Raw genomic sequence first — 15,355 nt, 5'->3', positions numbered from 1 at the left:
ACTAAGTAATAAGAGATGTATAAGGTCCTTGTTTCACTTTGACTTCTCGGTAACATGCCTTACACGGTAGGATTAGACTTGAGACACCATCTGAAATCACTTAGGGACTATTAAATCCTTTCCAGTCAATGCCTCCTAGTTTCTTGAGGGTTTTCAGCACTTTGTCTACGTGAACTCCATAATCATTAGTCAATGTTAAGCTGGGCCCAGTCTCATCATGACTATATGAAAGAAGGAACTTACTTCCTGAAGTAAAATTGCAGAGGGATCTTCACAAAGAGTTACTTTTGACTACTGAATCTAGTTTGTGTTTCACTATTGTATATTAAACACACAATATACAAAATCCCCTCCAATAAAATCTAACAGGAGACTTCAGAACCAGCATTACCTTCCAACTGTATACACAAGTGAGCTAATAGAATGCACACACAAAAATTAGGCCAACTACATCCCTCTGTGTTTTTCCTTACATCAAGGTGTGTCCAGAAAACACTTTGTATTTAAAACAAATCTAGTTTATAGATGTAAGAGAAATGTAAAGTACTCTCTCATTTACATTGTATTTCCTACAGATGAATGCATATCTATCAGTAAAGACAATGATGGATCCAGATTTCAATGTATTTTGAGAGTATTAAAAACACCTATCATTGTTGTAATTAAGTCCTCCTCCACAAACTAAACTATAATTAAATGAAACATTATGATAAAAGCCAAAGGTGTAACTGAGAATTTGGCTCAAGAACTGTTTCATTAAAGATAAATGTTAATCCTTAACCCACCTCATCTTATGTATTTAGGTATTTTAAAACTATCTGCTGTCTGGAGACTCCTTTATCTGTTGCAATACTTTGACACTTAGGCCCCAATTCAGCAAGGTACTTTTACATTGTAAGATCTTTAGGGCAGGGTCCACCTCTTTGTTGTATTCAATGATGCCTACCAAAATGGGGGCCTGGTGCATTAGTGGAGATCCTATGTGCTACTTCAATACAAATAACAAACGTTAAGAGGAATACAAGAAGTCCCACTGATTTGAATGAGGCTACTAATATGCTTAGAATTAAGGATGTTCTTAAGTGCCATTCTGAATTGGGGCCCTAACTGCCCTCCCCCTGCCTCAATGTTTGCAAAGAAGAGCAGGTAAATTGACAATAAATCATAACAGCTCTTTCATAAAAAAAACATTTATTTTGTTATTTATTGGATATACTGTAGACTTCACAAGTTTGCCATGCTAAGTCATTATTACACTAACAGTATTAAAGAGATTACACACCGTATTTCATATTTCTGCTCTCTCTCTTTTTTACTTCCTTCCCACCTAACATTGCCAAGAGACTCATTTCGGCTTGGAACAATTTTTGACGGTCAAGTCATCAGTGTCTGGTGACAGACATTTAGCTTTTAACTACTGAATAACGGCGCTAGAAAAGAATGGCTAAATCCTGCTCACCTTACTCAGGCAAATAATCCCCCTCAAAATCAATGGGACTTTTGCATGAGTAAGGAAAAACCGGTTACCTACCTTTTGTAACTGTTCTTCTTCACGACATGTTGCTCATGTCCATTCCTTGTTAGGTGTGCGTGCGCCACCTGCTCTGTTGCTGGAGATTTCCCCTCCCAGTGGTATCTGTAGTACCGGCTCTAGCAACCGCTGGAGGCCCGCGCTCATGCAAAGATCCTGCGCCCCTCTAGTTCCTTCTTGCTGTCAACTCTGATGGTGGGGCAGGAGGGCAGGTCATAGAATGGACATGAGCAACAATCTCAAAAAACCGTTATGAAAGGTAGGTAGTTGTTTTCTGAGTGCTTGCTCATGTCCATTCCATGTTAGGTGACTCACAAGCAGTGTCTTTGGTGGTGGGCTAGGAATTCACAGGTGCGCCGATTGCAACACAGCTCTCCTGAAACTAGCATTGAGGCCTGAGGTGTTTTCTCAAGACCGCCAGTGTATAGAGGCCCAGGGACTGCAACATGGCTCTGGAGTCTTTAAGGCCATGCAGCTTTGCATCCATCTGGTCCAAGAACAGTGAGGACCCTTTTAATGGAAGGTCCTGCCCCAGCTGCTGCATCTCCTGCAACAGCCCCGAAGACTGCAGCCACGAACTGCGCCTCATAGTGACTGCCAATGCCATCAACCTGGCTGCCGTGTCCGCTGCATCTAAGGCAGCTTAGAGGGAGGTTCTGGCCACCGTCTTTCCTTCCTCCAAGATGGTTGAGAATTCCTGCCACGTGTCTTCGGCCAGGGAGTCTTTAAATCAGGCCATGGAGTCCCAAACACCAAAATTGTATTGCCCCAGCAGCACCTGCTGGTTCGTGATGTGGAGTTGGAGGCCTACAATAGAAAAAAACCTTTCTACCAAAAAGATGTAAGCGCTTTGCCTCTTTATTCTTTGGGAGTAGCACTGGCCTGGCCTGGCCCGGCCCTGCCTATCCTGCTTGTTGGCCATGGCGACCACCAGAGAGCCTGGGGGTGGGTGGGAGAACATGTATTCAAACCGTTTTGCCGGCACATAATACTTCTTTTTTGTCCTCTTAGAGATTGGGGGCAGAGATGAGCGAGTCTGCCAAAGCACCTTTACCAGTTTTAAGTACCTCCTGATGCATAGGCAGCACCATCTTGGCGGGAGTTGTAGACACCAGAATATCAAAAATGGGGTCTGTTGTCTCTGAGCTCCTCTGCCTTCCAGGCCCAGGTTGGCAGCCTTCCTCTTGAGGAGCTCCTGGTGGGCTCAAAGGTCATCGGGAGGCATGGGGATAACTGGACCCGCGGGCGTCCCACTCGGGGCAGATGAGGAGGATGTCACCGGTGGAAAAGGGGCCAAGTCCTCAGCCTCCCCTGGGGCCCTCTCAAATGTGGCTGCCACGGGGGTTTTTGTACCATGGTCTGAATCTGAGGCTGGTTCTGGTACCGACTGGGACAGGGTTGTAGCCTATCGCTCAGAGATCACCACACGGAGTGTGTGAAAACTGTCCCAGTACTGCTGGGAATCCCCACTGGTTCCCACTGGGCTGGCCACTGCCCTGGAGGCCATGGGCACGTCAATGGACTGGCACCAAGTCTGCCTGGTATGATGATGGCACCTCTTCCATGAGGGCACTGTCTCCCTCTCGGAGTCACACGAGGATCACTCGTACAAAGACCAGGGCAGTGCTGGAGAGTGAGGCCTCAGTACTGGTGAACAACTACGGGGGGCCGGTGTCTGGTGCCAGGACTCCGGTATCCAGCACTGGACCTCAGGGGACCGGTGCCAACTAGCTGGAAACTGGCGTCGGATCTCTGGTGACCGCTGCCTGGGGTCAGGCAATCGGTGCCTTTGCTGGGGCGACTGGTGACAACCTGCCGGAGACCAGCATCTTGATGCCAGCAACCTGCTGGGAAATGAGATCCGTGACAGGCTGGGGACCACTGTGCCACTGTCTTAGGTGGCTCCCCAATGGCAGGCTGGTGGTCCTTCAGTGTGGGAGGAACCGGTAGGACCATTAGATCCCTGGCGGCCCGAAAGGCTTCTGGCACGGAAGGTTTCTCACATGTGCCATGCCTCTTCTAGTCCCAGGTGTACGGGGTAGGTCCCTAATGGGACTAGGTACCATGGGCAGGGTAGCCTCTGCAGCCATACACCCTTAAGTGGATGGCGAGTGGCCCAAAGCAGGTCACATCTCGCTCCCCACGTCTCCTTGGGTCATGGAGGAGTGCCCTCTTTTGGTACACTTCTTGTGCCACTTTCCCAGTACCACAGATGTACATCGGTGATGAGAGGGTCCTGGTACTAGGACGTGCTCGATGCAGAGTCCAGTCAACTTAGCTCGGAGGCCGGTGTTAGCATGTCTTCTGCAAGCCGGGCTTTCAACCTGATACCCCTGTCTTTTTGAGTGCAGGGTCTGAAACTCTGACAGATCCTGTACTTATCTTTCACACGAGACTCCCCCAGGAACTTTAAATAGCTGGAGTGAGGATCACTCACGGGCATGCGTTTAGTGCATGCAGCACATGGCTTGAAACCTGGAGACCTGGCATGCTCCGTCTTGGGAACAACATCCCTTAAGGGGACTAACTAACAACTATAATTAACTCTTTACAGCAATGTATCAACAAAACAAAAAAACAAACCACTGGTAGAAGGCTTGCTGAAGCAAGAGAGAAGACTTTTCCAGCAACCGTCATGGGAGTAAGAGGGAACTGGAGAGGTGCAGGGTAGGCGGTGCCCCTTATACCGGCGCACGAGCGTGGGCCTCCAGGGGGTGCTATAGCCGGCCCTATGGATACCACTGGGGGGAAAATCTCCGGAAACAGTGCACCCAGAGCACGCACACCTAATATGGAATGGACATGAACAAGCACTTGAAGAACCAGTATTTTAGACCTTAGTACTTTATCTGCCCTCTTTCATCCTGTAGTTGTAATCCTGGATCCGCCATTTATCAAACCTGTGGCTGGTAACTCATCTAAGCAGCAATAAATAAGAGTCAAGTCATAAAAAGAAGCAACATCTCTGGTGTAAAAATATTACAAGTTTATTAAAACTGAAGACATTACACATTTTAATAAACTTCCCCCCAAAAATTTATATTGTACTGTGGCAAGTTTAGGACCAGTATGCTCAGAGCACAGAGAGCAAGTGACCTTTAGATAGTGTTATAAAATGGGCTGAACTCCTTAAACTGCAACAACAAATCTCAAAAAGTAGAATTAAATATGGGACTTCTTTAAAATTAAAAATATACTGCATAATTTGAAATAAATCTCAAGTTCAAAGTAAACAAATGCTTTAAAAATATATACTAAAATATCTAAAAGCGTAAGTCACTAGCAGCACATATGTTTAGATATATATAAATTACATGTAGTATTCCAAACTGCACAAATCAGAAGAGCCAGTCCCTTTCACAAAGCCTACCATTTAAGGCAAAGAGATCCATGCCTGCATGCAGCCCCAATGAAATCAACATAGCTCTGTACAGAGGCATAGGTCTGCCCACACATTTCTCTTTGCAGGATCAGAGGCCCTAGCTATACATTCTAAGCAAAGATATTTGAAAAGCATTTATATGCCAAGACCCAAGTTTAATGTTCTGTGTTTCTCCTACATGAATGCAGCTCCCTGCACACTTCAGGAATTAGTGAGGTCATCTATTCTTACAAGAAAAACAATGAATCTCAAAAACTCAGGTCTTGGGAATCAAAAAGTTTTCAGACTACTGGTTTGTAATTGAAAGTTATTCATGTATCCTGTCAGCATTTAAGATCTTGCTTTTCTTCCCCCCCCGCCGCCAATTATTTCATATACTCTTTTAAGATATTAGTTCAAATTTATAGAGCTTTATGAATTTCTTTAATGCTTTTTGGTAGGGTGTAATGTACACATCAAAACAAATGAGGCAAAAAAAGAAAAAAACTGCCTTTTTCAGGTCTGATCCAATTCCTACTGAACTCAATGGAAAAACTCCCACTACCATCACTAAAAGTTAGATGTGGCACTCAAACAGAAAAACAGTTAATATTAGTATCTTTTAAAGATGACAAGTGCTCCATAAAATTAACCTTCTGGTACTGAGCTGGCAGACAGATTTAACAATTGCATGTGATTGCTGATGAAGAGCTGAGTGAAAGTGGGTATCTGAAAGAAACATGAGCTGGAAAGAACTGTTTAACGGATGAAATATGACTAAGTTACAAAAGTACCTAATTATGTCATAGGCAGAAGATAAAGGACACACTACTTTGCTCTATTTCACTAACTCTGCTGTCAAACTGGAATTTTTTGGTAAGCCATAAGTAATAAAGATTCATATGTAATTTTCCCCCTAAATTGTTTATCAAATCAGATCGTTACCTGAACTTGAAACAGATATAACAATGATCTTACTGCTTGCCTAACTGTGAGTTTGAAGGATCAGCTTGTGTAACTCATAAGCTCATTCAAATATCATAAAACCTTTCAATAAAATTTAAACAAAATATGTAGACCTCCTGATTAAATAGTTCATAGAGGAGCAAGTTCTATGACCAGCTATTGTACATCTAAAAGCCATCAATCCCTTCTGAAGTATTTTATTTATTCTTTTGGTCTAGATAAGAGGCAGTAAAGCTCTTGATTTGAAGCCCAGTCCTGCCAAACCCCCACTCCCATTAACCTGTGTAGTTTAAAAGACTTCCATAAAACTACCCAAGGAAGGGTTTTGCATTTGGGGCCCTTGGTGATTAACTGAAGCGTGCCAACATTTTTGAGACCTGCAGAACATGCAGTAAGTCTAGCTAGTCATGGATTTGCCCATTTACTATATAAAATGGCAGACAACGCTCGCCATTAAGAATTCTAGGCCACATATCTTGGATGTCCAATATTTTTCAAAATAAATTAACACATTTAGCTATTGCTGATTTATACATGATTTATTTAAATCTCTTTAGATGACAGGGGAAACTGACATTGGTTATTGAAATCGGTGCTTTTAAATTAACTGATTCAAGTATCTCAATATATCAGTTTTCAGGTGAGTCCAAGAGGAAAAACGTTTAGCCATAAATGTATCAGAATGCATTTAATAAGGATGTTGTTTAAAAACATCCATCACCTACTTTAGAGCGCCTTTCTCATTCACTCTACCTAATATTTCAAATGAACAAAAGACACAACCAAACTTACCAGGGACAAAATGTCTCAATGCCTTGGTAAGTACAGCCCACAGTATGGAATACTGGGCAAGTTTTAGCCTTGAAGGTTATAGTCAAATTATAAATACACATCTTGAAACTGACTTCATGCCGGAATCTATACCTCACCCTTACTTAAAGGAAAGCAGATATGCCCATCCATTAAAAAAAAATACAGTAAAAGAATCGCAAAGATCATATTACTTTGTAATTTCAACCTGTCCACAGGTGGAATACAGTTTACTCAGTAAGATGCAATTACAGTGCTTCTCAGGAGAATCAGTCACATTACCCATTGTAAGCATCTTTCTTTACAAACTGCATAGTTTACAGACTTAAAAATGTTCTACAGCTGTGAACTAAACATTTTTACCCTGCTTCTAAGATTAGCTAACAAACTGTACATTGCCACAGCAAAATGTACAAGAAGCAATTCAATAAATATAATGATCCACCATGCAAGTGAGAATGCCCAAACTATATTCTTTTCCACTAACTTGGAGTTTCTATAAACATTTTAGTTTACAGTGTAGTTGTAGCCATATCGATCCCATGTCTCTATAAACATTTTTGTCATTCTAATTCAGATTTAACACAAAAAAATAAAGAATTACACTGAAATGTGTTTGGGAGTCAAAACTTTTGAAACAGTACGTAATTTTTACTATAGAAAAAAAGGTACAGACTCCATTCTCCTCCATGTACAGCATTCTAGTTGCAGGTTTAACATGTATAAATATGATAATTACAAAAATTTGAGACTATGACCTACTGGATGCAAAATGAAAAGAACACTGGTGAAAGTCATAATATTAGTATTCCTTGGCAAATTAAATCTGAAATTTCAGAAACAAGGGGAAATTTAGACTGATCAGAAAATATACTAAAATTGTCAATATTTGTGCTTTAAATCTTCAGTTTTTAAAAAAAGACATGGAGTAGTAAATCCAGATCCACTAGTTGCGAAAATTTAATTTATTACTTAATTAAAGAAGAAACTGAATAAAAGAACCAGTTAATCAGAAAGCAAACCATGTACTCAAAACATTGTTTATACCAGATATTTGGTAACACTGCAGTAAGTAAGGCCATGAGATGAACAGATTTACATAATGTTTTCTGACTGTCACGTGGTTAGTGATTTCATACCTGAGATGAAAAATCAAGAGGTAAAAAAGCCTGTTATGTTGTATACAGGATTCAGGAAGATGAGAACGAACATTTTGTTATAAACTGCAATTTTTAAAAATATATGTAAAATACCACCATTGGCATTTTCCCCTTCCAATTACTTTAGCTACTGTATTTAAATATGCACTCTCCCATTTATGTGTCAGAACACATTCTGAAAGTATGTTAAAGGTTCCTGTTTCCCCAATGCTTTAATAATTCATATGGAATTATGAGAACTGCCTTAGAAGTAACCACTCCCACTTTTCAATCACAATAAGCTTAAGGCACCCATAAAAATCATTCTTCATTGGAGGTTTCAGTTCTGCTGAATTTCTCTTTCATAAAAAAGTGACAGATAAAACAGTTGATTTAACACAAGAGATCAGAGTATGCCACATTCTGTATTAGTAAAGCAACAGTTTAGCGGACGGATATGAAGTTCAGAAAAATTAAATAATCTAAACACTTACTATTGATGCCACAGCCCCTTCAGTAGTGTCAAGGGAAAATGAAATATTTTGATGAAAGGAAAAATTTATATTAAACTATGCAAAAAGCTCAAGGAGGAAGCAGAAGAACAAAGTTGGACCTTGTTTAACGGTTGCTGATCAGATGTTTACATGATGCAAGGAAATAAATGACATTCACACACGTTATTCCATGATAGATACACTATTTATACTAATGTTTTGGAAACTATCAAGTTTCGTGATTCACTACACCACAATGATGACTGCAAATACGCGATTCCATAGCAAAGAACATGCTCTTAAAGAATCATATGGTTTTCATCTTCATGAATGATGGTAAAATCACTTGCTTGATAATAGAAATTATTTGATTCCATATTCCACAAAATATACCTTTGATTTGCCACTAGCAAACTCATTTAACAGACAAAGCATTAACATTTTTCATCATCACAGAACCTCAACTGATATATATACAGGCTTTAGTACACTGGAAGATAAGCTGTATTGGTTAAATTGGACTTTACTTCAGATTCTGAAGTTTAATTATTTACTTCCACAGCTTCTTTCTCAACCTTTTCTTTTGCCTTCTCTTTTTCTTCCAGTTTCTCTTCTTTCTGAAGCAGTGCCATAATCTCAGCAACCTGACTTGTAGAGATATCAATGTCTTCTTTGTCAATTAATTCTACCACCTACATGAACATAAAAAAGGAAATCCACAAAAACATTAATTTTTACATAGGTGAAGTATTCTGACACCCTAAATCTAATTAGTAGAGAAATAGCTCTCTCTCATAGGTCTAAGCAAAATAGAGTTATTCCGCTGGTTGCATGTGATCGTATACTAAAATCCAGTTTTACAATATTTTTAAAAATTATAAAATCCAGTGGCTTTTTGATGACTCATGTAAAGTGGCTGGAGATCTACGCTCAGTTCCTAATGAACTGTCCTTGTCAAGTTCTTTTTGCTATGGACATGCATGCAAACATTAAGGACCAGATGCACAAAAGCTTGTCCCTCAAGGTGCTTAAGCTACAACAGATTGCATTCTCTACACTAAATAAACCTAGAGTGAATCTGACCCTTAGAGCAGGGGCGTTAGGCATCGAGGCTGCTTGGTATAACTACGTGGGCAGGCCACATGACATTCAGATTCTGAATTTTCATTTTTTAAAATATTAGTGGGCCTTACTGATTGTGAAGAAAGCCTTCCAAACATGAATCGAGTGTAAACCTCATGCAGTGGTGTCTTCCTAAGGCTGCAGGCAGCCTAAAAAGATGATTCAGGTTTGAACTCTTCCATCGCACATTATCTCATTGAGGTATTTGCTCAAATTCCAATAATGACAACATTTAAAATCAGCATGAAATATTACACTGCTATTCATTTTAGTGGCTGGAACTGAAGGACACGGGGGGGGGGGGGGGGGGAGAGAAACTGAAAGTTGCCGGAGAAAAAGAAATTAAGATAGAAGAACAGGAGGAACAAGCAGGAAGAGAAACGAAGGGCAGAAATACTGGTTTCTCTAAAGCTGACTTTTTTCCGCACTGAATGATGCTAATGCAACAATAAAGTACTGAGCAAATAATACAAAATGTTCATAACTAAGGACCTGATTTACGATTGTGTTATTAGCTGTAAACCAGTGGAATTATACTGGTGTGACCCTATAATGCAGTGGTAAAGCAGACCCGATATTCATTAGTACAAAAAGGCCACTTTCTGCACTTGATCTTAGTGCAGACCTCCAAATGAAAGGAAGTGGGAAATCTGCCATGGACTGAAGATAGTACATAGTCCTAAATTTATACCCTGGCCCACAGACCATAAGTTAAATTCAGCTTTTGTCTGCTAAATGAGTGTGACACTTCTGCTTTATGTGGACTTGCTTTTACCAAAATTTAAAAGCAGGTTGTATCCTACAAGAGTGATCACCACTGTAAAAATCAACATTTACCAACAGCTAAAATATAGTTGTCTCAAACAGACTCAAATAATGATGGTGTCTCAAATACTACCATATATGTCACAGATGTGTTTTAAGACACTTAACATCTTCCTCTTGAGTAAAATCAAAGAGCATTACCAAGTTAAAAAGAATACTAGGTTTTAAAATAAAATTACTAATTAAAAGTTTTAATCACCTGAAAGCATGAGGAAAATGATGAGACAATAGCATTTTAAAAAACCCTCACTAGTTTGATTTTTTTAAAAAAAACAGAAGAAGAGCTCATTTCAGGATCTGTAGTTTTTCTGAAGTAGCTTTTTTAAAAATAAAATTTGACATATAAAAAAAAATTAGTATTATCATAGATGAACATTATTAACAAACATACGATCCTAAAGCCCAGGCAAACCAAATGCAGAGCAAAAAATCACATTTAATTTAAAAAAATTAAAAGGGTTTTCAATCTTTTTGAAGACAAAGGAAGAAAGTTAGTTATCCCTGTATAAAATACTATACAACTTCACAATGGTGATTTCAATCCACAGAGATTTAAGGATAACTTCATCTCTCGTATAACCACCTAAGTCTCTGAAGTTAATGGAATTACATCAGGAAAGGATTCAGCATTTAGTCTTTATTTAACTTGATAAATGTAGTTCAATGCAACAACAGCTCAGAGCCGCCATGAAGGAATTTTTTTAAAAAAACTGAAGGCCTAAAAGAAGTGGACTTTTACTAAAGAGGAAAAAAGGAAAAAATTTGATTCAGCAGACCAGATATTGTATTTTCTAGTCTGCTCTTCCTATATTCACTGCTATTATAAGTCATCACTTGTGTAAAGCAGAAAAATGACTTTCAAATGAACCAATCTAAATGTTTAACAAGGGTTTCAGTACATCCCTAGAGCTGCTTCCACACCACTGAAGTAACAGAAAGGAAAACAACAGGGGAGGGCCAGGAAAACTGTGGGAAGGGAGAAAAAAATGGAACACGACAGCTAGAAGGAGAGGAAATGGACAGTATTTACAGCACAACCCAGAATATCCAAAGTGCACTAAATGGGAAGCGGGCATGATGCGCATCTAAAAGAAACTTGGGAGGGTTCAGACTATTGGGGTCCCTGAAATTCTGTTTCAGAGTAGCAGCCGTGTTAGTATGTATCCACAAAAAGAAAAGGAGTACTTGTGGCACCTTAGAGACTAACAAATTTTTTTGAGCATAAGCTTTCGTGAGCTACAGCTCACTTCATCGGATGCATTCAGTGGAAAATACAGTGGGGAGATTTATATACACCCCACTGTATTCTATACTTCAATCTCTTTGGTCATTTGATTACAGACCTAAAAGTGGCGATTCTTCAACAAAAAAAACTTCAAACACAAACAGACTCCAATGAGAGACTGCTGAATTGGAATTAATTTGCAAGCTGGATACAATTAATTTAGGCTTGAATAAAGACTGGGAGTGGATGGGTCATTACACAACGTAAAACTACTTCCTCCCCTACTGTTCCTCAGACGTTCTTGTCAACTGCTGGAAATGGCCCACCTTCATTATCACTACAAAAGGTCGTCGCCCGACACCCCATCCCCCGGCGCCGCTCTCCTGCTGGTAATAGCTCACCTTACCTGATAACTCTCGTTACAGTGTGTATGGTAACACCCATTGTTTCATGTTCTCTGTGTATATAAATCTCCCCACTGTATTTTCCACTGAATGCATCTGATGAAGTGAGCTGTAGCTCACGAACGCTTATGCTCAAATAAATTTGTTAGTCTCTCAGGTGCCACAAGTCCTCCTTTTCCTTTTTGTGAAATTCTGTTGCTACACAACTCCTAAACTCCACAGGATTAAAGTTTCAAAACTGAAGAGATTCTGTAGCTCAACAGCAGAGGAGCTTCAGAGACAAACAGCTCCCTTCTTAGGACGACTCTCATTGTGCCCTGGCTTAAGAAATGCAGGGCACAATGAAGCATCTCTCATATATGTTCGTATGGTTTAGTATTCTGATATAGTAGGGAAAAATTTTGGCTAATACCAGCCTTAACGGTTTGTAGTCATTAAAAATCTCACAGCACTTCTCTTCAGAGAAGGGAACAAATACTTCCTCCCTTGCTACCCCCTTCCCAATTGCCTCCTCAAATACTATTTTAAACTGTATTTTCATATGCCAAAGCATTGTGCATAAACTCAGTTAATTTATAAATATCTAGCATAATGCTTTAATTAAAAAACAAGCTGTCAAGTTGGCTGGACAGTAGGAGAGATGGGGAGCACCACCAAAAGGCATCCCAGATGATATGCTCATCTGTGGAGGGGAGGGTTAGAGCTACAGATGTGGTTTTTACTAGGAAAGAGAACCTTCTGGTTTAAGGATGAAGAGGTGAATGCTGGATATGGGGCAAATCATGAACACATCCCCCAAACCAGTGGTAAAAAGTCTCCATTAATTTAGCAGTGGGTAGTATGAATTAAAAACAAACACAAAAGAGTGATCTATCCTTCAGATATTCTAAATCACAGCAGGATCAAAATAAAGATCTGGGCAAAGAAAACAATATGAAATTAAGTGAAAATTGTAAAATGTAGCCTAACTCAGCAGTTCTGTAAGTGTGTAATACCGGTTTTATTTTATTAAACTACTCTGCAGACTCACCTTGGCAACATCATCTATATCAATCTTGCCGTCCTGGTTTTCATCTAATGCCTCAGCAATCCTATTCAGTTTGTTCTCTGGAAACTTCTGGATTTGCTTCATCACACTAATAAGCTCGCTGATACTGATGAGATTCTCCCTAAAGGGGAAACACAACCTGTATACAGCAAACAGTTACTACAAAGAAGTAAAGAAGGAAGAGAAAAGGATAGTAAAGGACATGTAATTGTATTTTATATTGAACAAAAAGTTTATAACCTGATCAAGAATTGAAAACAAAAAAGCAGAAGTGAATTATTTATCAGTTAGAGTTTTTTAGATAGGTCTTTATCCTCCAGACATATTCACTCTTACGGTTTCCACATGCTGATTTGCACAAATACAAGAAGCCACTGACAACTGAAATACGTTTGGTAAAGTGTGTGTGCTCCTCAGCACCTAAAGACCTTTGTCCTATTCATTCAGGGAGCACTACCCTGCCTCAGTAAACAAACTTGTTTGTCTTAGCGACTGGCTGAACAAGAAGTAAGACTGAGTGGAATTGTAGGCTCTAAAGTTTTGCAGTGTTTTGTTTTTGAGTGCAATTATGTAACAAACAAACAAACAAACAAAAGATCTACATTTGCAAGTTATACTTTCACAATAAGAGATTGCACTACAGTACTTTTACGAGGTGAATTGAAAAAATACTGTCTCTTTTGTTTCTCATTTTTACAGTGCAAATATTTTTAATCAAAAATAACATGTGAGCAGTGTACACTTAGTATTCTGTGTTGTAACTGAAATCAATATATTTGAAAATGTAGAAAAACATCCCAAAATATTTAATTTAAATTGGTATTCTATTGTTTAACAGTGCGATTAAAACTGTGATTAATCATGATTAATTTTTTTGAGTTAATCGCACGAGTTAACTGTGATTAATTGACAGCCCTAATTTACACCTTCCAACCCAGGTCACACAGAGATGCAGAAGATGATGAAATCAACAATCCTTTAAGATAAGTGGTTTTTATTAGTACGGTTTTAACTCCATATCTGCCTAACCTCAGGTTTTTGGCCACAGACTGATTTTTCAGAAGGGGGAGGATGTTTCCCTGGACCATCATTAAAAATTCCTGGACTTTTGCCGATGCCATGACAATCCTGAGGCTATGGAGGTCATTGCAGTGACCAGACTCAAATAGTAAAAGTAACTTGAGGCCACAAACATTCAGCAAGCCCAGATTAAAATATATAGGCCATTCTTTGTCAGCTAAGACTGATCATCAGCTGTTTTTCCCTACAACTACCTTTAATCATGTTTGTCTTAATCTTACGATAGCACTTGAAATAATTTATATTAAGCTAGGAACTCAGTGAAGACTTAATAAAAAAGGGAATACTCATCCTTATTTAGACTATAAATTGTTTGGGGGTACAGACTCTCTTTTATATTTCTACACCAAGCAGCAGAATGAGGCCTGAAACTTGATTCTGCAGCCTGGTTGCAACATTAATCTGAGAGACCTGTGGTGTTCCTTAGTTTTGAAGGTGGGGGAGGGGCAGGAAGAGAGACTCCCACTGAAATCAGAACTGCACGAGTGTCTGAGGTTTGAATTTTGTAGCATATCTGCATAAAAAACCATTATGGAATTTGTTTGGAAGTCAGAAAGCGCGCCAAGATAAAGTGTTGGTGTATTCTGCACAAATGTAACTGAGGGCATGATTTGGCCTGCAGAACCTTTACTACCGGTGTCAAGCACAAGAAGGCAAAGTCCCAAAGAACCCATCCTGACTCAAAGCTCAGACTGAATTTGCAGGACTCGGAGTTTGGGGAGAAACCCATCTTTTTATTTGTATATTAACCAGATTTGAGATGGAGATCACCGAGACACTGAGATTGAAGCCCACAATGCTTTTTTGCAGTCACTTTTCAGAATTAAACTGAACGTCAAACTTTTGAAACAAAGTAACTTCCTTGCTATTAATTTTTTTCCAAACCAACCTAAGGCAAGAATTCATGTTTCAGCCTACCACACAGATTGATGGCGGTGAATGAGTTTTTTGAAAAGGAAGTGTGTTGCCATCATTCACTTACCCAATAGGTGGGCTAGCACCACTGTCCAACTGTCCATCCACCACCTTTTGGTCTGTCTCTAATTCATTAATAATTTTGTCAATCTGTCCAATCATTCGGTTCACCCTTTTGGTCAACCTCTTGCTTGCTTTAGACTCTTCCACCACATCCTCTTGTCCTGTTTTAGATAGCTCCTTTATCTCTTGCAAATCCTAGAGGAGATGTTCAAGCAAAAAAGCATTAATGAGAAGATAAATTTGCAACAACAAATACAGTAATGTCTAACAGAAAAGCAGGAGTCATATGCAAATCAAAAAGGTTGTATCAGGAGAGGAAGCAGTTATTGCTGTTATCAGACACATGGGAACAGTGAAATTTAGAGACTAAAA

At 39.5% G+C, this 15,355-nt stretch overlaps 1 protein-coding gene across 2 annotated transcripts in view; it reads right to left on the bottom strand.

The window, feature by feature from the left end:
• Nucleotides 1-4,440: 4,440 nt before the first annotated feature.
• Nucleotides 4,441-15,355, bottom strand: part of LETM1 (leucine zipper and EF-hand containing transmembrane protein 1) — a 70,217-nt gene continuing 59,302 nt past the window's right edge. The window contains exons 12-14 of one of the 2 annotated variants that reach the window (XM_074951827.1): nucleotides 14,988-15,178; nucleotides 12,908-13,046; nucleotides 4,441-8,993 (exon numbers count right to left, since the gene is read on the bottom strand). In XM_074951827.1, the coding sequence (XP_074807928.1) occupies nucleotides 8,844-8,993; nucleotides 12,908-13,046; nucleotides 14,988-15,178 (480 nt within the window). In that variant the 3' untranslated portion in view covers nucleotides 4,441-8,843. Of the gene's footprint in view, nucleotides 8,994-12,907; nucleotides 13,065-14,987; nucleotides 15,179-15,355 lie in introns of both variants that reach the window. The other variant, XM_074951826.1, reaches the window with a different exon arrangement.

The sequence above is a fragment of the Natator depressus genome, chromosome 4, assembly GCF_965152275.1.
Source record: "Natator depressus isolate rNatDep1 chromosome 4, rNatDep2.hap1, whole genome shotgun sequence".
Taxonomy (NCBI): domain Eukaryota; kingdom Metazoa; phylum Chordata; order Testudines; family Cheloniidae; genus Natator; species Natator depressus.
The sequence above is the reverse complement of the archived record's forward strand: the minus strand, read 5'-3'. Positions and strand labels throughout refer to the sequence as shown.